The sequence below is a fragment of the Salmo salar genome, chromosome ssa12, assembly GCF_905237065.1.
Source record: "Salmo salar chromosome ssa12, Ssal_v3.1, whole genome shotgun sequence".
NCBI lineage: Eukaryota > Metazoa > Chordata > Actinopteri > Salmoniformes > Salmonidae > Salmo > Salmo salar.
This window is the reverse complement of record NC_059453.1, coordinates 38,787,825-38,814,819: the sequence shown is the minus strand read 5'-3', so window position 1 is coordinate 38,814,819 and position 26,995 is coordinate 38,787,825. Positions and strand designations below refer to the sequence as shown.

Below are 26,995 nucleotides of genomic sequence, written 5' to 3'. Positions count from 1 at the left end.
AACCCACGGTGCAACTTGCAAAGCATACACACTACCGGTTAAAAGTTTAAGAACACCTAAATCATTCAAGGGCTTTTCTTTATTTTTACTATTTTCTACATTGTAGAATAATAGTGAAGATATCAAAACTATGAAATTGCACATATGGAATCATATAGTAACCAAAAAAGTGTATTTTTGAAATATGTGAAATTCTTCAAATAGCCACCCTTTGCCTTGATGGCAGCTTTGCACACTCTTGGCATTCTCTCAACCAGGTTCACCTGGAATGCTTTTCCAACAGTCTAGAAGGAGTTCCTTCACTCTGCGGTTCGACTCATCCCAAACCATCTCAATTTGGTCGAGGGATTGTGGAGGCCAGGTCATCTGATACAGCACTCCACCACTCTCCTTGTTAGTAAAATAGCCCTTACACAGCCTGGAGGTGTGTTGGGTCATTGTTCTGTTGAAAAACAAATGATAGTCCCACTAAGCGCAAACCAGATGGGATGGCGTATCACTGCAGAATGCTGTGGTAGCCATGCTTGTTAAGTGTGCCTTGAATTCTAAATAAATCACAGACAGTGTCACCATAACACCTCCTCCTCCATGCTTTACAGTGGGAAATACATCGGTTCATCCATACCGCGTCTCACAAAGCCACCGCAGTTGGAAACAAAAAATCTCCAGACCAAGGGACAAATTTCCTCTGGTGTTTCTTGGCCCAAGCAAGTCTCTTCTTCTTATTGGTGTCCTTTAGCAGTGGTTTCTTTGCAGCAATTCGAGCATTTAGGCCTGATTCACACAGTCTCCTCTGAACAATTGATGTTGAGATGTGTCTGTTACTTGAACTCTGTGAAGCATTTATTTGGGCTGCAATCTGAGGTGCAGTTAACTAATGAATTTAGCCTATGCAGCAGAGGTAACTCTGGGTCTTCCTTTCCTGTGGCGGTCATCATAGCCAGTTTCATCATAGCACTTGATGGCTTTTACGACTGCACTTTAACCTCTCTAGGGTAGGGGGCAGTATTTTCACATCCGGATAAAAAAAGTACCCGACTTAATCTGGTTATTACTCCTGCCCAGAAACTAGAATATGCATATAATTGTTTGATTTGGATAGAAAACACCCTAAAGTTTCTAAAACTGTGTGAATGGTGTCTGTGAGTATAACAGAACTCATATGGCAGGCCAAAACCGGAGAAGATTCTATACAGGAAGTGCCCTCTCTGACCATTTCTTGGCCTTCTATAGCCTCTTTATCGAAAACAGAGGATCTCTGCTGTAACGTGACATTTTTTAAGGCTCCCATAGGCTCTCAGAAGGCGCCAGAACGGGGAATGATGACTCTGCAGTCCCTGGCTGAAAAACAGTAGCGCATTTGGAAAGTGGTCGATCTGAGAACAATGAAACGGGGGCGCGTGTGCACGTGAAGAGTCCATTTTCTTCTTTGAGTCTTTGAACGAAAACAACGTCTCCCGGTCGGAATATTATCGCTATTTTACGAGAAAAATCGCATAAAAATTGATTTTAAACAGCGTTTGACATGCTTCGAAGTACGGTAATGGAATATTTTTAAATTATTTGTCACGACATGCGTCCGCGCGTCACCGTTCGGATAGGGACCTGAACGCACGGACAAAACAGAGGATATTTGAACATGACTATGGATTATTTTGAACCAAAACAACATTTGTGATTGAAGTAGAAGTCCTGGGAGTGCATCCTGACGAAGAACAGCAAAGGTAATCCAATTTTTCTTATAGTAATTCTGAGTTTAGTGAACGCCAAACTTGGTGGGTGTCAAATTAGCTAGCCCGTGATGGCGAGCCATCTACTCAGAATATTGCAAAATGTGCTTTTGCCGAAAAGCTATTTTAAAATCTGACACCGCGATTGCATAAAGGAGTTCTGTATCTAAAATTCTTAAAATAATTGTTATGCTTTTTGTGAACGTTTATCGTGAGTAATTTAGTAAATTTACCGGAAGTTTTCGGTATGTTTGCTAGTTCTGAACGTCACATGCTAATGTTAAAATCTGTTTTTTGATATAAATATGAACTTGATTGAACAAAACATGCATGTATTGTATAACATAATGTCCTAGGAGTGTCATCTGATGAAGATCATCAAAGGTTAGTGCTGCATTTAGCTGTGGTTTTGGTTTTTGTGACATTATATGCTAGCTTGAAAAATGGGTGTGTGATTATTTCTGGCTGGGTACTTTCCTGACATAATCTAATGTTTTGCTTTCGTTGTAAAGCCTTTTTGAAATCGGACAATGTGGTTAGATTAACGAGAGTCTTGTCTTTAAAATGGTGTAAAATAGTCATATGTTTGAGAAATTGAAGTTATAGCATTTTTAAGGTTTTTGAATATCGCGCCACTCGATTCCACTGGCTGTTGACTAGGTGGGACGATTTCGTCCCACATACCCGAGAGAGGTTAAGAAACTTGAAAAGTTATTGACATTTTCCAGATTGACTGACCATGTCTTAAAGTAATGATGGACTGTCGTTTCTCTTTGCTTATTTGAGATCTTCTTGCCATTATATGGACTTGGTATTTTACCAAATAGGGCTGTCTTCTGTATTCCCCCCTTACCTTGTCACAACACAACTGCTTGCCTCAAATGCATTAAGAATGAAAGAAATCTAACAAATTAACTTTTAACAAGGCACACCGGTTAATTGAAATGCATTCCAAGTGACTACCTCATGAAGCTGGTTGAGAGAATGCCAAGAGTGTGCAAAGCTGTCATCAAGGCAATGGGTGGCTATTTGAAGAATCTCAAATATAAAACACTTTTTTGGTTACTACATGATTCCATATGTCTTATTTCATCGTTTTGATGTCTTCACTATTATTCTACAATGTAGAAAATAGTAAAAATAAACAAAAACCCTTGAATGAGTAGGTGTTCTAAAACTTTTGACCGGTAGTGTAGTTCGGATAGGAAAGTGAACAGTACCTCGTCCAGTGTTTCTCGAAGAAAGCAGAGTAGTAGACGATGGTGGGCAGCAGGGCAGAGAAAGCCCACAGGAGCAAAGTAGGGAAGAACTGGGTGATGATGGGGTTCTGGAGAAAAATGACAGGGGAACAGAAGACAGACATTTCCTCAATTGTCAACAAAACCTTGCTCCGCACAGGCCCTCAGATTCAGCTCTGTACCAAAAAGCATTAGATTCTGTCCAACTGCAATCTATAACACCATGCTAAGAACAATGACTGAATTCTCACTGACTCACTCACTGACTATGACTATTAAATTACGTCAGAAGCATTGCTGGTTTTGATTCTTACCCTCTAATCAAGGACTGAATCAGACCTGGGAAAGCAGGGTTGTGTTCATTAAAGGAATGAAATTAAATGGAAAGGGACTACCTGGAATGCACCAATAACAATGGTCATTTTCGATTTTCCGTTGCAAAACATTTAAAACGTTATTTTGTGGTCTAGCCTAATACAGTGTTTATTCAAACCTCTCCTCGGGGATCCCCAGATGTTTCAAAATCTTCGTGTAACCCTGAACTAGCTCTCACCTAAATGACCTAGTCAAAGGCTTGATGATTGTTGACAAGTTGAATCAGGTTTGCAAGCTCTGGAATATATCAAATACATGGAACGGCTGGGGGTTTAAGAACCACTGCCCTAATAAACACAACCCAGATTAACTCTGGTCAATCAATGACATTCAATTAACCAACAAGTAGAAAAGAAAAACATCAATGATATGGCATTCTAGTGCTGGAATAAATAGCCCTGTAAAAGGGCGTACTAGCAATTTCACAGTGCATAATTTTCTTTCATTATGTCAACGTATAATCAATTTGAGATGTTTCAGTTGACAAAGCCTTTTTTTAAATACATATTTTAAAGGTATTTTCAGATTGAACATATAGTGGGAGAGAACGACAGTGTGGAAAGGTTGTATCAAAGGGCAGAAGGCTGGATTCGAACCCATGCCGATACTGAGGACTTGTGTAGCAGAGGCTGCTAGACCAGCCAGGCCACGACAAAACCTTTGATATGTAGTGAAATACATTGGTGGATATCAAAGATTTCCTTACATTGAGATACTCCACAGGCTTGGTGACGTTAAACTTGTCCATCGTGGAGATAATGATGGCGGGCGTGGTGAGAAAGAAGAGCAGGAGGAAAAGGATGCAGTTGATGATGAAGCAGCGAATCCACCAGGAAACCCCCCCCAACGATAAGTGCTCCCTGTCAGAGAGAAGTTGATATGCACAGAGATCATTTGTAAATCATCCAACATTTAAACAAGTCATCCCAATATGCACATTAAAGTGTTACCTTCATATCAGACTTAATACAATACCTTATGGTAAGGTAATATAAATATGAAAAATAGAACACTAGTTTTGGTGTTCATCACTTTAAAGATGTCAATACAATCATAAGATCTGTTGATATCAAATCTACGGATATCAAATTGATCGACCAAAATTCACACCCGTGTGCACACGCACATACTACTATTCTGTTTTGTGGGTCCTGACCAATTGTGCTATTATTATAAGAATTTTGTGCTGATCTTAACTTTTTGGTACAGGATGTTACCGCCATCGTTTCCTATGACCGAAAGAGCTTCTGGATATCAGAACAACGATCCTCGATTTTAATCAGAAGCCACTGCCAGATTTCTGGAATGGGGCTGCGCTCAGAGTATCCTGCCTTGGCAAATCGTGCTGTTAAAACACAGATGCCCTTCGCAACCATGTACCTATGTGAGATTGGATTCTTGGCCCTCACTGGCATGAAAACTAAATACAGGCACAGACTGTGTGTGGAAAATGATTTAAGACAGACTCTCTCCAATACAACATTGCAGAGTTATGTGCATCCTTTCAAGCACACCCTTCTTATTAACCTGTGGTTGAGTTATTCACAATTTGATGAACAATTAGGGTTTATATGTAAGGATGGTTAAATCAAGAGCAAAATTATTGATTATTATTTGTGCCCTGGTCCTATAAGAGCTCTGTCACTTCCCACAAGACGGGTTGTGACAAAAACTCAGTAATTTATGTTTAATAAATGTATTGTATAGTGTGTGTGTGAGGCAGTCTTACAATCATGGGAAAAAAACGATGCTGGCTGGCACCGACCACAAACCGATGCTGGCTGGCACTAAAACCACATTCAACGAGCTGTATAGGGCCATAAGCAAACAAGAAAATGCTCATCCAGAGGCGGCACTCCTAGTGGCCGGGGTTTTTAATGCAGGAAAACTGAAATCAGTCTTATCTCATTTCTACCAGCATGTCATCGGCGCAACTAGAGGTGAAAAAAATCTAGATCACCTTTACGCCACACACAGAGACACATACAAAGCTCTCGTTCACCCTCCATTTGGCAAATCTCTATCCTCCTGATTCCTGCTAACAAGAAAGACTTTAAATCAGGAAGTTCCAGTGAAGCACTCAATACAGAAGTGGTCTGATGAAGCGGATGCTAAGCTACATGACTGTTTCACTAGCACACATCAGAATATGTCCCGGGATTCATCCGATGGCATTGAAGAGTTTACCACAGTCATCGCCTTCATTAATAAGTGAATCTTCAACGACATCCTCACCAGTGGAGGCTGGTGGGAGGAGCTATAGGAGGGCAGGCTCATTGTAATGGCTGGAATTACTTAATTGGAACGGAGTCAACCATAACGGTCCATTTATTCCATTCCAGCCATTACAAGGAGCCGGTCCTCCTTTAGCTCCTCCCACCAGCCTCCTCTGGTCCTCAGAGTGACCATGCGTACATATCCCAATCAGAAGCCATGGATTACAGCCAACATCCACACTGAGCTAAAGGCTACAGTCGCCGCTTTCTAAGGAGCGGGACACTAATCTTAACGTTTATAAGAAATCCTGCTACGCCCTCCAAAGATCAAACAGGCAAAGTGTCAATACAGGACTAAGATCGAATCCTTTAACACTGGCTCCGATGCTCGTCGGATTGCATTCTATCAAGGATTACAAAGGGAAACCAAGCCACGAGCTGCCCAGTGATTCGAGCCTACCAGTCTAGCGAAATGCCTTCTATGCTTACTTCGAGTCAAGCAACACTGAACGATGCATGAGAGAACCAGCTGTTCTGGATGACTGTGATCACACTCTCCGTAGCCAATGCACTGGGCGTTTTACTGTCCATATCAGGGGATCTCTTTATATGACACATTATTTATATTCTAGAGAATAAAGACCATTTCCAATGTATATTTTGAGTTTTGTGGATATGTACCACATCCTGAAAAAGTCTGAATCCAGATGTGGCTTTTAGACATATGAAATTGGGATTACGCCACATATCACTCATTCAATATCCTGAGATATGTGACATCGTATTTTCTCTCTTCATTTTGACAAATACTTACTGTATACATTGCATATCTGTTTTCTCAGCACATTCAAAATATGAAGATGTATTGATTCCAGATATGCTTCTCTTGGCTGAGGTCCATATCTGGATCTTGATATACTAAAGCATGATTTCTGATACATTTGAGTTTTAAGCACATGCTCAATAATTTGACGAATATGAAATCCATATTTCTTTCACGCACAAATAATGTTTAGATTCCATCCGGATATCTTATTTTCTCTATATGATGACAAATATTGACAGTAGGCCTGCAAAGCATATTTTCTCAGTACATACAATGCATACTAATCATCCAGCGATCATACACTGTTTACCAGGGGGGCAGGGCTACCGACGTTAAGGCTAATCTAAAGACGGTGCTGGCTAAAGCTAAAACTGGCGAGTGTAGAGAGTATAGAGATATTGTTATCCACGTCGGCACCAACGATGTTAGGATGAAACAGTCAGAGGTCACCAAGCGCAACATAGCTTCAGCGTGTAAATCAGCTAGAAAGATGTGTCGGCATCGATTAATTGTCTCTGGCCCCCTCCCAGTTAGGGGGAGTGATGAGCTCTACAGCTCTACAGCAGAGTCTCACAACTCAATCGCTGGTTGAAAACTGTTTTCTGCCCCTCCCAAAAGATAGAATTTGTAGATAATTGGCCCTCTTTCTGGGACTCACCCACAAACAGGACCAAGCCTGGCCTGTTGAGGAGTGACGGACTCCATCCTAGCTGGAGGGGTGCTCTCATCTTATCTACGAACATAGACAGGGCTCTAACTCCTCTAGCTCCACAATGAAATAGGGTGCAGGCCAGGCAGCAGGCTGTTAGCCAGCCTGCCAGCTTAGTGGAGTCTGCCACTAGCACAGTCAGCGTAGTCAGCTCAGCTTTCCCCATTGAGACCGTGTCTGTGCCTCGATCTAGGTTGGGCAAAATTAAAAATGGCGGTGTTCGCTCTAGCAATCTCACTAGTATAAAGACCTCCTCCATTCCTGCCATTATTGAAAGAGATTGTGATACCTCACATCTCAAAATTGGGTTACTTAATGTTAGATCCCTCACTTCCAAGGCAGTTATAGTCAATGAACTAATCACTGATAATAATCTTGATGTGATTGGCCTGACTGAAACATGGCTTAAGCCTGATGAATTTACTGTGTTAAATGAGGCCTCACCCCCAGGTTACATTAGTGACCATACCCCCGTGCATCCGGCAAAGGCGGAGGTGTTGCTAACATTTACGATAGCAAATTTCAATTTACAAAAAAAAAACAACAATGACGTTTTTCGTCTTTTGAGCTTCTAGTCATGAAATCTATGCAGCCTACTCACTCACTTTTTATAGCTACTGTTTATAGGCCTCCTGGGCCATATGCAGTGTTCCTCACTGAGTTCCCTGAATTCCTATCGGATCTTGTAGTCATAGCAGATAATATTCAAATTTTTGGTGACTTTAACATTCACATGGAAAAGTCCACAGACCCACTCCAAAAGGCTTTCGGAGCCATCATCGACTCAGTGGGTTTTGTCCAACATGTCTCTGGACCTACTCACTGCCACAGTCATACTCTGGACCTAGTTTTGTCCCATGGAATAAATGTTGTGGATCTAAATGTTTTTCCTCATAATCCTGGACTATCGGACCACCATTTTATTACGTTTGCAATTGCAACAAATAATCTGCTCAGACCCCAACCAAGGAGCATTAAAAGTCGTGCTATAAATTCTCAGACAACCCAAAGATTCCTTGATGCCCTTCCAGACTGCCTCTGCCTACCCAAGGACGTCAGAGGACAAAAATCAGTTAACCACCTAACCGAGGAACTCAATTTAACCTTGCGCAATACCCTAGATGCAGTTGCACCCCTAAAAACTAAAAACATCTGTCATAAGAAACTAGCTCCCTGGTATACAGAAAATACACGAGCTCTGAAGCAAGCTTCCAGAAAATTGGAACGGAAATGGCGCCACACCAAACTGGAAGTCTTCCGACTAGCTTGGAAAGACAGTACCGTGCAGTATCGAAGAGCCCTTACTGCTGCTCGATCATCCTATTTTTCCAACTTAATTGAGGAAAATAAGAACAATCCGAAATTTCTTTTTGATACTGTCGCAAAGCTAACTAAAAAGCAGCCTTCGCAAATGGAGGATGGCTTTCACTTCAGCAGTAATAAATTTATGAACTTCTTTGAGGAAAAGATCATGATCATTAGAAAGCAAATTACAGACTCCTCTTTAAATCTGGGTATTCCTCCAAAGCTCCATTGTCCTGAGTCTGCACAACTCTGCCAGGACCTAGGATCAAGGGAGATACTAAAGTGTTTTAGTACTATATCTCTTGACGCAATGATGAAAATAATCATGGCCTCCAAACCCTCAAGCTGCATACTGGACCCTATTCCAACTAAACTACTGAAAGAGCTGCTTCCTGTGCTTGGCCCTCCTATGTTGAACATAATAAACGGCTCTCTATCCACCGGATGTGTACCAAGCTCACTAAAAGTGGCAGTAATAAAGCCTCTCTTGAAAAAGCCGAATCTTGATCCAGAAATTATAAAAAACTATCGGCCTATATCGAATCTTCCATTCCTCTCCAAAATTTTTGAAAAAGCTGTTGCACAGCAACTGACTGCCTTCCTGAAGACAAACAATGTATACGAAACGCTTCAGTCTGGTTTTAGACCCCATCATAGCACTGAGACTGCACTTGTGAAGGTGGTAAATGACCTTTTAATGACGTCAGACCGAGGCTCTGCATCTGTCCTCGTGCTCCTAGATCTTAGTGCCGCTTTTGATACCATCGATCACCACATTCTTTTGGAGAGATTGGAAACCCAAATTGGTCTACATGGACAAGTTCTGGCCTGGTTTAGATCTTATCTGTCGGAAAGATATCAGTTTGTCTCTGTGAATGGTTTGTCCTCTGACAAATCAATTGTAAATTTCGGTGTTCCTCAAGGTTCCGTTTTAGGACCACTATTGTTTTCACTATATATTTTACCTCTTGGGGATGTCATTCGAAAACATAATGTTAAATTTCACTGCTATGCGGACGACACACAGCTGTACATTTCAATGAAACATGGTGAAGCCCCAAAATTGCCCTCGCTAGAAGCCTGTGTTTCAGACATAAAGAAGTGGATGGCTGCAAACTTTCTACTTTTAAACTCGGACAAAACAGAGATGCTTGTTCTAGGTCCCAAGAAACAAAGAGATCTTCTGTTGAATCTGACAATTAATCTGGATGGTTGTACAGTCGTCTCAAATAAAACTGTGAAGGACCTCGGCGTTACTCTGGACCCTGATCTCTCTTTTGAAGAACATATCAAGACTGTTTCAAGGACAGCTTTTTTCCATCTACGTAACATTGCAAAAATCAGAAATTTTCTGTCCAAAAATGACGCAGAAAAATTAATCCATGCTTTTGTTACTTCTAGGCTGGACTACTGCAATGCTCTACTTTCCGGCTACCCGGATAAAGCACTAAATAAACTTCAGTTAGTGCTAAATACGGCTGCTAGAATCCTGACTAGAACCAAAAAATTTGATCATATTACTCCAGTGTTAGCCTCCCTACACTGGCTTCCTGTTAAGGCAAGGGCTGATTTCAAGGTTTTACTGCTAACCTACAAAGCATTACATGGGCTTGCTCCTACCTATCTTTCCGATTTGGTCCTGCCGTACATACCTACACGTACGCTACGGTCACAAGACGCAGGCCTCCTAATTGTCCCTAGAATTTCTAAGCAAACGGCTGGAGGTAGGGCTTTCTCCTATAGAGCTCCATTTTTATGGAATGGTCTGCCTACCAATGTGAGAGACGCAGACTCAGTCTCAACCTTTAAGTCTTTACTGAAGACTTATCTCTTCAGTAGGTCCTATGATTAAGTATAGTCTGGCCCAGGAGTGTGAAGGTGAACGGAAAGGCTGGAGCAACGAACCGCCCTTGCTGTCTCTGCCTTGCCGGTTCCCCTCTTTCCACTGGGATTCTCTGCCTCTAACCCTTTTACAGAGGCTGAGTCACTGGCCTACTGGTGTTCTTCCATGCCGTCCATGGGAGGGGTGCGTCACTTGAGTGGGTTGAGTCACTGACGTGGTCTTCCTGTCTGGGTTGGCGCCCCCCTTGGGTTGTGCCATGGCGGAGATCGTTGTGGGCTATACTCGGCCTTGTCTTAGGACGGTAAGTTGGTGGTTGGAGACATCCCTCTAGTGGTGTGGGGGCTGTGCTTTGGCAAAGTGGGTGGGGTTATATCCTGCCTGTTTGGCCCTGTCCGGGGTATCATCGGATGGGGCCACAGTGTCTTCTGATCCCTCCTGTCTCAGCCTCCAGTATTTATGCTGCAGTAGTTTATGTGTCGGGGGGCTAGGGTCAGTCTGTTACATCTGGAGTATTTCTCTTGTCTTATCCGGTGTCCTGTGTGTATTTAAATATGCTCTCTCTAATTCTCTCTTTCTCTCTTTCTGTCTTTCTCTCGGAGGACCTGAGCCCTAGGACCATGCCTCAGGACTACCTGGTATGATGACTCCTTGCTGTCCCCAGTCCACCTGGCCGTGCTGCTGCTCCAGTTTCAACTGTTCTGCCTGCGGCTATGGAACCCTGACCTGTTCACCGGACGTGCTTGTTGCACCCTCGACAACTACTATGATTATTATTATTTGACCATGCTGGTCATTTATGAACATTTTAACATTTGAACATTTTGACCATGTTCTGTTATAATATCCACCCTGCACAGCCAGAAGAGGACTGGCCACCCCTCATAGCCTGGTTCCTCTCTAGGTTTCTTCCTAGGTTTTTGGCCTTTCTAGGGAGTTTTTCCTAGGGAGTTTTTCCTAGCCACCGTGCTTCTTTCACATGCTTTGCTTGCTGTTTGGGGTTTTAGGCTGGGTTTCTGTACAGCACTTTGAGAATATCAGCTGATGTACGAAGGGCTATATAAAAATAAATTTGATTTGATTTGATTTGATATGCTCTTGACTGAGGTCCATATCAGGATCTTGATATTCATTTTACTATGCTAAATAAGGAACATTTCTGATGCTTATTTGAGGACTTGCTCAATAATTCGACAAATATTAAACCATATTCTTTCAGAAACTAGCTATAATTTTGATATTGCCTCTGGATAAAGGCGCACACAAACTGCAGGCTAAAAGCACTGTAACTGGTAGCCTAGTAACAAGTTCCAACTGTCATTTTGGAATTTGGGCGCCAAAGTGTGTAAACGGTGTGGTCAAACTGACAACTGGATAAACAAAGAAGTGAGAAACTGTTCAAAAAATACCCCAAAGAAGTTAAAGCTAAAGTCAGTATCCAGATTGTCATACCTTCATACCGACCTTGTCCCATAATGGGTTATTCAGTAATACTGGCACTGAACACAAGGGGCGCAATTGTAATCTGAAGGTTAGCAATGCTAACATGTACATGTAACATCCCATAGAGAATGCTAACTAAATACTAATGAGCGCGTTGCGAAAATTGTAGTCTCTGACCTAAAGTTATTGTAGGACAGACATCTCAGCTCATAAAGTTACACAACTAACTAAAACATGCTACTCGCAGTTTGCTGCATGCACAAAACAAATATCAGACATCAGGATCCAGGAGGGGATTCTCTGTTACCAAGCTTAACTTGATTTTGAAAGAAGCTAACCACTTAGCTAGATAGCTACTAAATTAGCAAACCAAATGCACAACTGCAGAACATTTAGCACATTTTAGACAGTTAATAGTTATAGGATATTTAACTTCCAACATTTAATTCCATACTGTTACTATACTGAACAAAAATATTAATGCAACATGTAAAATCTTGGTCCCATTTTTCATGAGCTGAAATAAAAGATCCTAGAAATGTTCCATATGCACAAAAAGCTTATTTCTCACAAATGTTTTGCACAAATGTGTTAGTGAGCCTTTTTCTTTTGCCTGAATAATTGGCCCAGCGTCTCCCAGGTTAGGGGAGGGTTTGGCCGGCAGGGATGTCCTTGTCCCCTCGTGGACTAGCGACTCCTGTGGCGGGCCGGGGGCAGTACACGCTGACACGGTCGCCAGGTGTACAGTGTTTCCTTCCACACATTGGTGCAGCAGGCTTCCGGGTTAAGTGGGCATTGTGTCAAGAAGCAGTGCGGCTTGGTTTGGTGGTGTTTCGGAGGAAGCACGGCTCTCGCCCTTCACCTCTCCTGAGTCCATACGGGAGTTGCAGCGATGAGACAAGTCTAACTACCAATTGGATACCACAAAATTGGAGAGGAAAAAAACGGGGCAAAAAATAATAATAAGATTAGGTGCCTCATTTATTTATTTCAATTAACTGATTTCCTTATATGAATTGTAACTCAGTAAAACCGTTGAAACTGTTGGATATTGCGTTCATATTTTTGTTCAAAATATATATATATACATACATACATACACACACACACGTATATGTATATGTATACATACATACATACATACATACATACATATATATATATATACACACACACACACACACACACACACACATCACCTGGCATGTGCTGCACAACAGTGAGTGACCCACAAGGCTCAGGTCTGTCATAGTGTAAACAACCGGGACTACCAGTAAACTTCATAATAAAAAATTATGTGATAGGAGATAAAGATTGCATTCTGCATTAGACCTAACTTATTTCACAAGTTGACTGCAGGTATTTACTTAAAAAGTGGCAACAAATATTCACATTTATAAAAAAAAAACTTTATAGTTTTGAAAAACCATCCTGTGGCTATTTCCAAATACCCCAATAAACGGTGTTCACGGTATACCGCCCAAGCCTAACAGATATGATACATTTCAGAAAATACGTGGATTCGTTCACGCCTTAGTATAAAGGCTTAGACACAATATGTCAGCATGTTGACACATACCCTTTCCGGAGTCAGAATATTCTACAAGAGGATCCTGCATGGAATTCTGGGGAAAGGCTGTGTGCTGATCAAGCGCTGTAACAATTTCGGCCTAAATTAAACTTCACAAGTTAAAAGTACATATTTGACCTAAATCGGAATGACAATGATTAAGGATAAACATTCAAGTGAAAGACGGCATCAAAGAGAAGATAATCCGCTATGTTCACCGTGTTTAATTAAGTCGCTCACCAAGCCCAACTCCACAAGGTGGTAGAGTTCGCCATCACAATTGAAACAGAGATGGCCGGAGCTTCATCTCTCTTGGCAGAATTGAAGTTATTTCGACGAGAAACAGCCACCTCCCTCTGCAAAATGCAAATCTCTATCGATGGCATGAAGTCTACTCTAGAGAAAAATGATAAACGGATGACCCACATTGAAAAGGAAAATGAGGAGCATGACGAAAAGTTAATACATTGCCCGGCTATTAGCTCCCTGATGGGCCAGTTAGAGGAATTGGAAAAGGAGACTTGTTGGAAAACTTTTACGTCGTAATAATATTAGAATTTTTGGGGTCAAAGCCAATGCAGAAAGGGGGCAGAAAATGTCTACATTTGTGTACAAGATGCTAAGGGAGGTCTTGGAAATCAATACTGCTACACCTTTGGTCATAGAGAGGGCCCACAGAACTACACCTGCAGCCCAGAGCAGGCCCAGAGAGGAGACACATCACCGTGCGCCTTGTCAACTTTGAAACAAAACAGGATATAATGCAGCTGTCGAGAACCATTGGAGACCTATTCTACAAAGACAAACGCATATCTATCTTCAATGACTATTCTGCAGAGCTATTGCCAGGATATGCATATAATTAGTACCATTGGAAAGAAAACACTTTGAAGTTTGAAGAAATGTTTAAATAATGTAGGAGAATATAACAATAGATGGTAGGAGAAAATCCAAAGAAAAAGCAACCTGATTTTACTTTTTTGAGAGAGACCATCCTCTTAGAAATGCAAGAAAGATCATATTGAAAGTTAGCTCCCTGGATGCAATTCCTATGGCTTCCACATGGTGTCAGCACTCTATGTTCAAGGTTTTAGGCTTGTAACTTCAAAAACGAATAAGAAATAACACTTAGTAGAGGGACACAGTCTTGGAAATTTGTGTTTGCACGCCATGAAGACATTACGCACCTGCTAAACTCGGTTTCCTATTGAACATACTTCTTTCCGAAATAAATATTATAGTTTGATTACTATTTACTCCTCAGATACCCTAAAATGTAATGTATTTTGACTTGTTGAAACAAAGTTTAGGGGTAGATTTTCGGATTCCTTTCTCTGCAAGAAGTTGAACGAGTGGATTACTCAAATCGATGGCGCCAACTAAACAGACTTTTTGGGATATAAAGAAGGATTTTATCTAACAGAACGACACTATATGTTATAGCTGGGACCCTTTGGATGATAAATCAGAGGAAGATTTTCAAAAAGTACGTGAATATTTCATTGTTATATGTGAATGTATGAAACCTGTGCCGGTGGAAAAATATTTTGATGTGCGGCGCCGACCTCAAACAATCGCATGGCATGTTTTCGTTGTAATATCTACTGTAAATCGGAAAGTGCCGTTAGATTAACAAGAATTTAAACTTTCAGTCGATATAAGACACTTCTATTTACCTAAATGTTTAAAATCCATAATATTTATGATTATTTATTTGAATTGCGTGCCCTCCAACTGATCCTTAAGAAGTTTAATAAGAGGCTGTCTTTTACAGTGAAAAATCAGGTAACTGGGTTCAGAGGGTAGGTTTGTTATTGTTCAGTGCCTATTATTTGGCATAAATGTTACTTTTGAAAATGTGTACAAATCAACTGATGATTCCCCACAATTTATTAATAGATGTTTCTTAAAGATTGCTAAGCATTCAAATACACATTGTGTAGTTGGAGGTGACTTTAATTGCACATCGTCTCCACATTTGTAAAAGTCACAACCAGGTGGTCCCATATTAAAAATGTCTAGAGCAGTTCAATTTCACTGTGAAGAACAAGGGCTTATTGATATTTGGAGAAAGTTGAACCAAACAACAAAATACTGTACTTTCTTTTTAAATCCTCATGGCACTTACACTAGAATATACTTTTTCTTATCACTCAGACCTTAGCTCATCAGGTAGAACACTGTATTATTAATAACATCATCTCAGATCATAGTCCGGTATCCCTAAAACTAAAGTTAAAATACCAACAACCTGATACATACAGGTGGAGGATAAACACTTCTCTTCTTGGAGAAACTTATTTTCAAAAGGTTATTCAAGCTGAACTTAATGTTTTTGGAATTTAACTCAACAGAAGGTATCAGCCCAACCCTTTATAAGAGAGTGCTAAGGCATATCTTAGGGTTCAAATCATAGCCTTTTCATCTCTGCAAAAAAAAGTATGTATGCAAAAACAAGAGAAGATGGAGAGAGAAATCTCCCAATTAGAAGACAGATAAGAAACAAGGGGATAGGGACGCTAATTCAGTTGACCGCATAGAAAGGGAGCTTAATACGCTTCTTACTTATAAAGCAGAGGGTTTTATACGATTTGCCCAAAATAAATACTATACTCAGGGAGACAAACCAGGGAAACTTCTTGCACTACAACTTAAAAAGGATGCAGCTGAATGTATTCCCATTATCAGAACTGTGCAGGGCAAAGTTACTTATTAGTGAGTACTACGAGACCCTATATAAGAAATCTAAAGATGTTTCCTCTCTGGAGGACTTTCTCACACATTTGAAGCTGCCAGAACTATCGTGTGAAGATAGGGAAATGATAGACGCCCCCATTACTGACTGAGATAGAAGCAGCCATCAGAAGCATGCAAAATGGGAAGTGTCTGAGTCCCCGTGTGAGTTCTATAAAGCTTTCAGTAAGGAACTAATACCACTGATCAGAGGGATTCTTCATGAGGTTATAGAGTGCAATAAATATCCAGATACTTGGTGTGAAGCAATCACCACCCTGTAAAGAAGCCAGGTAAAGACCCACTAGACGTTGGTTCCCTTAGACCAGTACATTTACTAGATTGTGACTCTAAAATCCTTACTAATATAAAAAATAAAATGTAAAAAACTGAATTGAGGTAGTAACAAAATTAATCAATCCAGATCAAACCGGGTTCATTAAAGGACGTCACTCAACGTTGAATATAAGATGACTTGAATATTATCAATTACTCTTAGACCCAACTCAAACAAACAGTTAAACTTTCTCTCGATGCTGAAAATGCATTTGACCGCGTCGACTGGGTCTTTCTTTTAGCAACATTAAAGAAATGTGGTTTTTGGGGAGCGCTTTTTGAAATGGATATAGCTGATATATTCAAGCCCCAAATCATCTGTTAGAACTAATGGGAATATGTCGCATTCCTTTTCGCTACAACGAGGAAGTCGTCAAGGAGATTCTCTCGACACTTTTATTTGCCCTTAGTATAGAACCTCTGGCGGAAGCTATTCAAAATGCCATAAACATTCTTCCTCTGCAGGTGGGGCCAAATGAACCAAGATATCCCTTTATGCAGACGATGTCATCCTGTACATAAGAGGCTGAGACAACGATTCCAAATATATTCAAATTAATAGGCGAATATGGAGCTATATATGAACATGAATATGGAGCTATCAGCCTATAAAATTAATGTTTGTAAAACTATTGCTGATGACGACTTTTGGTGATGCACCCTCAAGTATCAAAGACAACTACGCATTTAAGTGGACTGATACAAGCATGCGTTACCTGGGTGTTAATATTTTGTCAGACTATGGGAAACTACATGCTTTGAACTACCCCCCTGTGATTAGTAAAATCACTGAAGATCTAGACTGTTGGATGCCCCTCCCTATCCCTAGCAGGTCAGGTTGCTTCAGAGAAAATGAATGTTGCTTCAGAGAAAATGAATGTCTTACCAAGACTGCTTTATCTGTTTTCGATGCTTCCTGTTAAAATACCTGCTAAAATCTTTACTTGACTAAATGCAGCAATAGGCACATTATTTATGGCAAAATAAGAAGGCTCGTATTAGTTATAAACATTTACATTACATTTAAGTAATTTAGCAGACGCTCTTATCCAGAGCAACTTTCAAATTGGTGCATTCACCTTATGATATCCAGTGGAACAACCACTTTACAATAGTGCATCTAAATCTTTTAAGGGGGGGGGGGTTAGAAGGATTACTTTATCCTATCCTAGGTATTCCTTAAAGAGGTGGGGTTTCAGGTGTCTACGGAAGGTGGTGATTGACTCCGCTGTCCTGGCGTCGTGAGGGAGCTTGTTCCACCATTGGGGTGCCAGAGCAGCGAACCGTTTTGACTGGGCTGAGCGGGAACTGTGCTTCCTCAGAGGTAGGGAGGCGAGCAGGCCAGAGGTGGATGAACGCAGTGCCCTTGTTTGGGTGTAGGACCTGATCAGAGCCTGAAGGTACGGAGGTGCCGTTGCCCTCACAGCTCCGTAGGCAAGCACCATGGTCTTGTAGTAAAAAACTACAGCTGTTCAAAAACTGGGTGGGCTTGGCCTCCCTAACATTAAATTATATTACTGGGCAGCGCAACTTAATCACATAGCATCATGGATTCAACAACCGAAGGATTTGTCATGGCTTGAAATAGAGAGTCAATATTGTGATATGCCTTTACATTGTCTTGTCTTTATAGCAGACCCTATTTCTATTGACAGGACTAAACAAAATCCAATTATTACTCTTACATTGAGGGAGGTTCAACGCCAATATAAACTGAGTAATGACATTTCTAGACACTCGCCAATATTCCACAACCCAGCCTTTCTTCCTGCTACTATGTCCCAAGGATTTAGGAAATGGGAAGAGAGAGAGCGCTTTGTAGAGTCTCAACTATTCAAAGGCTCAATTTTTTTATCGATTGAAGAAATCCAGGAGGAATTCATTATATCACAAACACATTTTTATATGTACCTTCAAGTAAGGCAATTCATTGTTAAAAAAAGGATTGTTACAAAAAATGACTGAGCCAATTAAGCCTATTGACGAGATGATTGAATTACTTCAAGGGGAAAACATTGGAACCGTTTCACATTTTTATCACAATATACTTAACATGCAAATATTATCTTTAGATCATCTTAGGAACTCATGGCAGGTTGAATTACAGGTGCAGATATCAGTGGAGAGCTGGGAGAGCCACTACATGTAAACAAACAAGGGAGTTTTAATTCAACGTACTACATTGTTATTTATTTTTTTAGACCTGATAAACTTAATAAAATGAAAAAAGAAATATCCGCTAAGTGTTGGAGGCAGTGTGGACAAATAGGTACTTTATCACATATATTTAGGCAATCCAGTATTTTTGGTCTGAAATTCTCCATGTTATTCAGGATATCACAGGTATTATTATTCAACCAGGCCCATGTCATCTCCTTCTAGGTATTGTTCCTGTGGATATACTCCAATCCTCTCCACTTAAATGTATAGATTATCTTTTAGCAGCAGCAAGGAAATGTGTAACAAAATGCTGGAAAATGTAACATTCACTCTCAAAAGATATATGGTTAGGTCTATGCGGGGAACTTGCTGACAAGGAGAGAATTACATCAATCTTGCAACATAGACAGCATAGGTATGAAGGTGTCTGGTCAGAGTTCCTGACATATCGTACGGGTCTTATTCTGTCATTTCTGGGCTTGTTGTTTGTTTCTGTTTTTGTGTGGCTTAATTCAACTTGTATACTTACTCAGACTTGAAATATTTGCTCTATACAGCCAAAATGTACCCTTAAGATGGGAATGTAATTACTCTCCTTAGTAAAGACACCAAAGATAAGTTGTGTATGTATGGCACATGTTCTTTATGTGCTCTTGAATAAAAATGAATGTAAAATTAAAAAATGGAATATTCTACAAATATGTAAGCGGGTGCGAGCATCAGCTGCGTGTCTTGAATGTCGGGATTGGATGATTGTAGAAACCTTCCCATTGCGGAGGATATCCTAGCTCCGTATATGAAATGAAGGACATGCGTATCTGGAGCATGTCTACTCCTTATACCTAATAAAATGTGAGATACCCGGAAATATATAGATAAAGACATCCCCTGATGTGGACCCTTTTTGCCCAGTGACGTGAGTAAGACCTTGAAACAGGTTAACATACAAGGCCACAGGGCCAGACGGATTACCAGGACACGTACTCAGAGCATGCGCTGACCAGCTGGCAAGTGTCTTCCCTGACATTTTCAACCTCTCCCTGACCCAGTCTGTAATACCAACATGTTTCAAGCAGACCATCATAATCCCTGTGCCCAAGAACGCCAAGGTAACCCGTCTAAATGACTATGTGTAGCCCTCACATCTGTAGCCATGAAACACTTCAAAAGGCTGGTCATGGCTCACATCATCCCAGACACCCTGGACTCACGCCAATTCACATATCGCCCCAACAGATTCACAGATTACGCAATCTCTATTGCACTCCACACTGCCCTTTCCCATGTGGAGAAAAGGAACACCTACGTGAAAATTGCTGTTCATTGACTACAGCTCAGCATTCAACACCATAGTGCCCTCCAAGCTCGTCACTAAGTTAAGGAACATACGACTGAACACCACCCACTGCAACTGGATCCTGGACTTCCTGACGTGCCCCCCCCCCATGTGGTGAGGGTAGGCAACAACATATCCGCCACACTGACCCTCAACACGGGGGGCCTCTCAGGGGTGCGTGCTTACGCTTCGAACACACCGACTGCGTCGTTGCGTTTCGATACACCAGAAGTACATTCATTTCCAATGGAACGCTGCGTTTGCCTTGCAGCATTGCGTTGCAGAGGCAGTTGCAGTGCGTTCTGTGTGGTGCATACATTCGATTTATTGAACGTATGCATCAAATTGTATGCGTAGACTTGACAGAAAGTAGCAAAATGTGAATGTTGAATTTTTGTTGCACACATATCCAGTAAAAAAAAAAATGTGGGATTACATAATAAAAACAGTTTGACTGGAGAATTTCATGACATTTTTTATTCATTTATTTGCCAAGTATATTATTTATTCCATGACATCCACAAATTAATTGTGAGAGCCTATAATATAATTTCCCTCCAAAATGCAGCTTTGGAGCGAAATGCATAATAGTCAAGATAGCAGAGTCGGCTCTTTCAACAATGAGACCAACGTTGAGGATTTCACCCACGACTGCGTGGCCACACATGACTCCAACACCATTATTAAGTTTGCCGATGACACGGCGGTGGTAGGCCTGATCAATGACGACGATGAGACAGCCTATAGGGAGGTGGTCAGAGACCTGGCAGTGTGGTGCTAGGACCACAACCTCCCCCCCAACGTCAGCAAGACAAAGTAGCTGATCGTGGACTACCGGAAACAGAGGGCCAAGCACTCCTGCATTCACATTGACGGGGCTGTAGTGGAGTGGGTTATGGGTTCCTCGGTGTCCACATCACTAAGGACCTATCATGGTCCAAACACACCAACACAGTCGTGAAGAGGGCACGGCAATGCCTCTTCCCTCTTAGGAGGCTGAAAAGATCTGTCATGGGCCCTCGGATCCTCAAAAAGTTCTACAGCTGCACCATTGAGAGCATCTTTATAGGCTCCCTGTCATCCAGGACCTCTATACTAGGCGGTGTCAGAGGAACGGCCTAAAAATTGTCACAGACTCCAGCCACCCAAGTCATAGACTGTTCTCTCTGCTACCGCACGGCAAGCGATACCGGAGCTCCTGAACAGCTTCTACCCCCCAAGCCATAAGACTGCTGAACAGTTAATCAAATGGCTACCCAGAGTATTTTCATAGACCCCCTTTTTTCTTCGCACTGGCTCTCTTACACTGGCTGTGGAACCCAGGAAGAGTAGCTGCTGCCTTCGCAACAGCTAATGGGAACCCTAATAAAATACCAACATACTGTCTATGCACACTTACTGGACTCATGGACACATACTACACTAACATTCCAACACACACACACGCATATTGATGTCACACACACACACTCACAGACACACACGCTACTGTTACGCTGTTAATTATCTATCCTGATTGCCTAGTCACTTTTACGCCTACCTACATGTACATATTACTTCAATTACCTCAACTACCTCGTATACCTGAACATTGACTCGGTAACAGTACTTATTTTATTTAACCTTGTACTTGTTATTTTATTGTGTTACCATTTTCTTTTTTTATTTCGCAAAAAGTTGTCTTACTTTTTAACTCCGCAATGTTGGGAAAAGGCTTGTAAGTAAGCATTTAGCGGTAAATTCTACACCTGTTGTATTCGGCGCATGTGACAAATAACGTTTGATTTGATGGCGTGCCAGCTAAGCATGGGCGGAGACTGAGTGTGTTAAGTTATTGGCAAGCATTCAGTAAAGCCGCAAAGCTCCAAAGTCAGGGGTTTAGGAAAAGAGCTGACTGGAGGTCATGGGGGCCTGAGTATCACTGATGACAAATACCCGTCATCACCCCATCCCCTCCATCCATAGCCACATTTTGTCCTTGGGTGCAAAGGTGGAGTGCAGTCGCTCATGCAGAAAGGCCAAAAAGATCATCAAGGACCACAACCACCCGAACCACTGCCTGTTCACCCCGCTACAATCCAGAAGGCGAGGTCAGTACAGGGCCATCAAAGCTGGGACCAAGAGACTGAAAAACAGCTTCTATCTCAAGGCCATCAGACTGTTAAACAGCCATCACTAACACAGAGAGAATGTATCACTAGTCACTTTTTTAATGCCACTTTAATAATGTTTATATGTATATATTCTTCTTCCATTCCTTTATTTAGATTTGTGTGTATTAGGTAGTGGTTGAGGAATTGTTAGATTACATGTTAGATATTGCTGCACTGTCGGAACTAGAAGCACAAGCATTTCGCTACACTCGCAATAACATCTGCTAACCATGTGTATGTGACCAATAAAATGTTATTTGACAATAGAGTCCATTTTAGCCTCTCTTGCTGCCCCCTTTGTTCTACCTCAACATCATAGTTGGTGCTAGCCACATATAATTAGTAGTAGTCTAAATTCTCTTTCTATGGCTGGCCCACCCTGCGCAGGACACTGTCTCTTACCAGCGCACGTTTTGAGGGTCAGGAGCATAGCTCACACTCCAGTTGTAGATGTGGAGACTTTCACTGAACTGGGATGACTTGGGCTCTTGGCGACATGTGCAGCCATGGCATTGGCAGGCATTGAAGTCCTTTAGGATTCTATGAAAAGTGGTAAATGGCAGGGAAATTGAGTAGGCTAAACAAGCTTTTATTACATATGGCATATGGTGATGGCACTGATCTCCTGAGGCGTTTTGAAAGACCATCCTGGTCAGATATAGCAGAGCATGCATACAAAAACAAACACCACAAAAACATAAAAACTTATGTCGAGATTGACTCACATTGCAGTCATGGCCTCATTCTGGAACGTGACGAACGCCATGCCAAGAGGTTTAGTGTTGACCTTCTCTTTCTCCTTTCTGTACTCTTCTTTCAATTTGGCCTCCCGCTTAGTATAGAAGCTCACCGCCTCTTCCTGAAAAACAATGACAGATTATACTTTACATAACATTGCACAGAAGTCTAAATTTGCAAATGCCTAAAGGTACAGCCTAATAAATGTGATGGTATTCTGGGTGTCTGACCTGCTCACAGCCCTTGATGACACAGCAGCAGAGGTGGCCACAGGGTTTGGGGTTGACCATGGTGGGCATGTGCTCTTTGGCCATGAGATCAGTGAAGAACTTTAAACTGCGCTCTGTCTTCTTCCTGTGAGGCGACACACACACACACACACACACACACACACACACACAAAAAAAAATAATTGAGAGCTCTACACATGGTGCACACAACGCACAATCCTGCACAAATGCATGGTGACATACAGTATGTCTACACAATCCCATCAGAGCAGTAAATACACTCGCAAACAGGCATATACAGTTGAAGTCGGAAGTTTACATACACCTTAGCCAAATACATTTAAACTAAGTTTCACAATTCCTGACATTTAATCCTAGAAAAAATCCCTGTTTTAGGCCAGTTAGGATCACCACTTTATTTTAAGAATGTGAAATGTCAGAATAATAGTTGAGAAAATGATTTACTTCAGCTTGTATTTCTTTCATGACATTCCCAGTGGGTCAGAAGTTTACATACACAATTAGTATTTGGTAGCATTGCCTTTAAATTGCTTAACTTGGGTCAAATGTTTCAGGTAGCCTTCCACAAGCTTCACACAATAAGTTGGGTGAATTTTGGCCCATTCCTCCTGACAGAGCTGGTGTAACTGAGTCAGGTTTGTAGGCCTCCTTGCTCGCACACACTTTTTCAGTTCTAACCACAAATTTTTGATAGGATTGAGGTCAAGGCTTTGTGATGGCCACTCCAATACTTTGACTTTGTTGTCCTTAAGCCATTTTGCCACAACTTTGGAAGTATGCTTGGGGTCATTGTCCATTTGGAAGACCCATTTGCAACCAAGCTTTAACTTCCTGACTGATGTCTTGAGATGTTGCTTCAATATATCCACATAATTTTCCTCCCTCATGATGCCATCTATTTTGTGAAGTGCACCAGTCCCTCCTGCAGCAAAGCACCCCCACAAAATGATGCTGCCACCCCCGTGCTTCATGGTTAGGATGGTGTTCTTCGGCTTGCAAGCCTCCCCCTTTTTCCTCCAAACATAACGATGGTCATTATGGCCAAACAACTATATGTGTTTAATCAGACCAGAGGACATTTCTCCAAAAAGTACAATATTTGTCCCCATGTGCAGTTGCAAACCGTAGTCTGGCTTTTTTATGGCGGTTTTGGAGCAGTGGCTTCTTCCGTGCTGAGAAGCTTTTCAGGTTGTGTTGATATAGGACTTGTTTTACTGCGGATATAGATACTTTTTTACCCGTTTCCTCCAGCATCTTCACAAAGTCCTTTGCTGTTGTTCTGGGATTGATTTGCACTTTTCACACCAAAGTACGTTCATCTCTAGGAGACAGAACGCATCTCTTTCCTGAGTGGTATGACGGCTGCGTGGTCCTATGGTGTTTATACTTGTGTACTATTGTTTGTACAGATGAACGTGGTACCTTCAGGCATATTGAAATTGCTCCCAAGGATGAACCAGACTTGTGGAGGTCTTGGCTGATTTCTTTTGATTTTCCCATGATGTCAAGCAAAGAGGCACTGAGTTTGAAGGTAGGCCTTGAAATACATCCACAGGTACACCTCCAATTGACTCAAATGATGTCAATTAGCCTATCAGAAGCTTCTAAAACCATGACATCGTAGATGTCCTAACCGACTTGCCAAAACTATAGTTTGTTAACAAGAAATTTGTGGAGTGGTTGAAAAACGAGTTTTAATGACTCCAACCTAAGTGTATGTAAACTTCCGACTTCAACTGTACAAGCTCACACATACAGTACCAGTCAAAAGTTAGGAAACACCTACTCATTCAAGGGTTTTCTTTATTTGTACTAATTTCAACATTGTCGAATAATAGTAAAGACATCAAAACTATGAAATAACACAAATGGAATCATGTAGTAACCCCAAAAAACAGCCACCCTTTGCCTTGATGACAGCTTTGCATTCTCTCTACCAGGTTCACCTGGAATGCTTTTCCAACAGTCCTGAAGGAGTTCCCACATATGCTGAGCACTTGTTGACTGCTTTTCCTTCACTCTGCGGTCCAAATCATACTAAACCATCTCGATTGGGTTGAGGTCGGGGGATTGTGGAGGCCAGGTCATCTGACGCAGCACTCCATCACTCTCCTTCTTGGTCAAATAGCCCTTACACAGCCTGGATGTATGTTTTGGGTCATTGTCCTGTTGAAAAACAAATGATAGTCCCACTAAGCCCAAACCAGATGGGATGGCGTATCACTGCAGAATGCTGTGGTAGCCATGCTAGTTAAGTGCGCCTTGAATTCAAAATAAATCACTGACAGTGGCACCAGCAAAGCAGCCCCACACCATCACACATCCTCAATGCTTCATGGTGGGAACCACACAAACAGAGATCATCCGTTCACCTACTCTGTGTCTCACAAAGACACGGTGGTTGGAACCAAAAATCTCAAATTTGCACTCATCAGTCCAAAGGACAGATTTCCACCGATCTGATGTCCATTCCTCGTGTTTCTTGGCCCAAGCAAGTCTCTTCTTCTTATTGGTGTCCTTTAGCAGTGGTGTCTTTGCAGCAATTCAACCATGAAGACCTAATTCACGCAGTCTCCTCTTAACAGTTGATGTTGAGATGTGTCTGTTACTTGAACTCTGTGAAAAATGTATTTGGGCTGCAATCTGAGGTGCAGTTAACTCTAATGAACTTAGCCTCTGCAGCAGAGGTAACTCTGGGTCTTCCTTTCCTGTGGCGGTCATCATAGCCAGTTTCATCATAGCACTTGTTGATGGCTTTCACGACTACACTTTAAGAAACTTGAAAAGTTCTTGACATTTCCCTGAGTGACTGACCATGTCTTAAAGTAATGATGGACTGTCGTTTCTCTTTGCTTATTTGAGCTGTTTTTGCCATAATATGGAGTTGGTCTTTTACCAAATAGGGCCATCTTCTGTATTCCCCCCTTACCTTGTCACAACAGAACTGATTGGCTCAAACGCATTAAGAAGTAAAGATTTTCCACAAATTAACTTTTAACAAGGCACACCTTTTAATTGAAATGTATTCCAGGTGACTACCTCATGAAGCTGGTTGAGAGAATGCCAATACTGTGCAAAGGGTGGCTACTTGGAAGAATTTGTTTAACACTTTTTTAGTTACATGATTCCATGTGTGTTATTTCATAGTTTTGGTGTCTTCACTATTATTCTACAATGTAGAAAATAGTACAAATAAAGAAAACCCTGGAACGAGTAGGTGTGTCCAAACCTTTGACTGGTACTGTACAACACCCAAAGTAAGGCTCAAGTGTTCGGGTGAGTGCATTCCGACCCATAACGTTGGCAATCAATTCCAGTAGCATGGAAGATTTCTCCAGCCACTGGAGATCAATACTGTTTAGCACCAGTGGCCGAGTAAGAGGAGATCAAGATGGCCACTGCTGAGTCATCAAGGGCTACTTCCGTCATCAGAAGTCACGGACCTAAAAAATAAGGCCTCTCTCCTGCGATATCTTATAGGTCACACAGATAACATGTCTTTGCAACAGTGTCCATAACTGTGACTAACTTCAAACAAAAGTGGTTCGTCTACAGGGTTGGGTAGGTTATTTTATCAATGTAATCATTTACAGTTACTAGTTACCTAACCAAAATTATAAATCAGTAAAGTAACTTTTGGATTACCCAAACTCCGTAAAGTAATCCAAGTTTAGGCACTACCTCAGAATTCTTAAAGTTACGCATTAACTCTGAATGGTTAAGGTAATGGTTAAGGTTTGGAATAGACTTAAAACAAAAATATCAAAAACAACTTTCTATCGTTGGATTCGAACATGCAACCTTTGGAACCAGAGACAGACACCCATCCACCATCCCCATTCACAACACCCTAGCAAAACCAAAGCCTACTTGATGGTAACAGCGCTCACTGTTGCCCCTAGTTGCTGGTTTCCACGTTATCTCACAACGTCCTCAGACATGGATAGATGTTGAACAAACTGACTTGTAGTTCACCCGTGATGTCTTTTCAAGATATAGGATTTTCAAGAAGCAAAGCGTAACTTGCCACATCATT

At 41.5% G+C, this 26,995-nt stretch overlaps 1 protein-coding gene across 3 annotated transcripts in view; it reads right to left on the bottom strand.

The window, feature by feature from the left end:
• The window catches only part of LOC106565012 (CSC1-like protein 2), a 99,071-nt gene that overhangs the window by 18,471 nt on the left and 53,605 nt on the right, over positions 1-26,995 (bottom strand). For all 3 annotated transcript variants that reach the window (XM_045691329.1, XM_045691330.1, XM_045691331.1), the window contains 5 exons: positions 22,939-23,062; positions 22,696-22,829; positions 22,373-22,510; positions 4,050-4,203; positions 2,951-3,057 (listed from right to left, as the gene is read on the bottom strand). In XM_045691329.1, the coding sequence (XP_045547285.1) occupies positions 2,951-3,057; positions 4,050-4,203; positions 22,373-22,510; positions 22,696-22,829; positions 22,939-23,062 (657 nt within the window). The remainder of the gene's footprint in view (positions 1-2,950; positions 3,058-4,049; positions 4,204-22,372; positions 22,511-22,695; positions 22,830-22,938; positions 23,063-26,995) is intronic.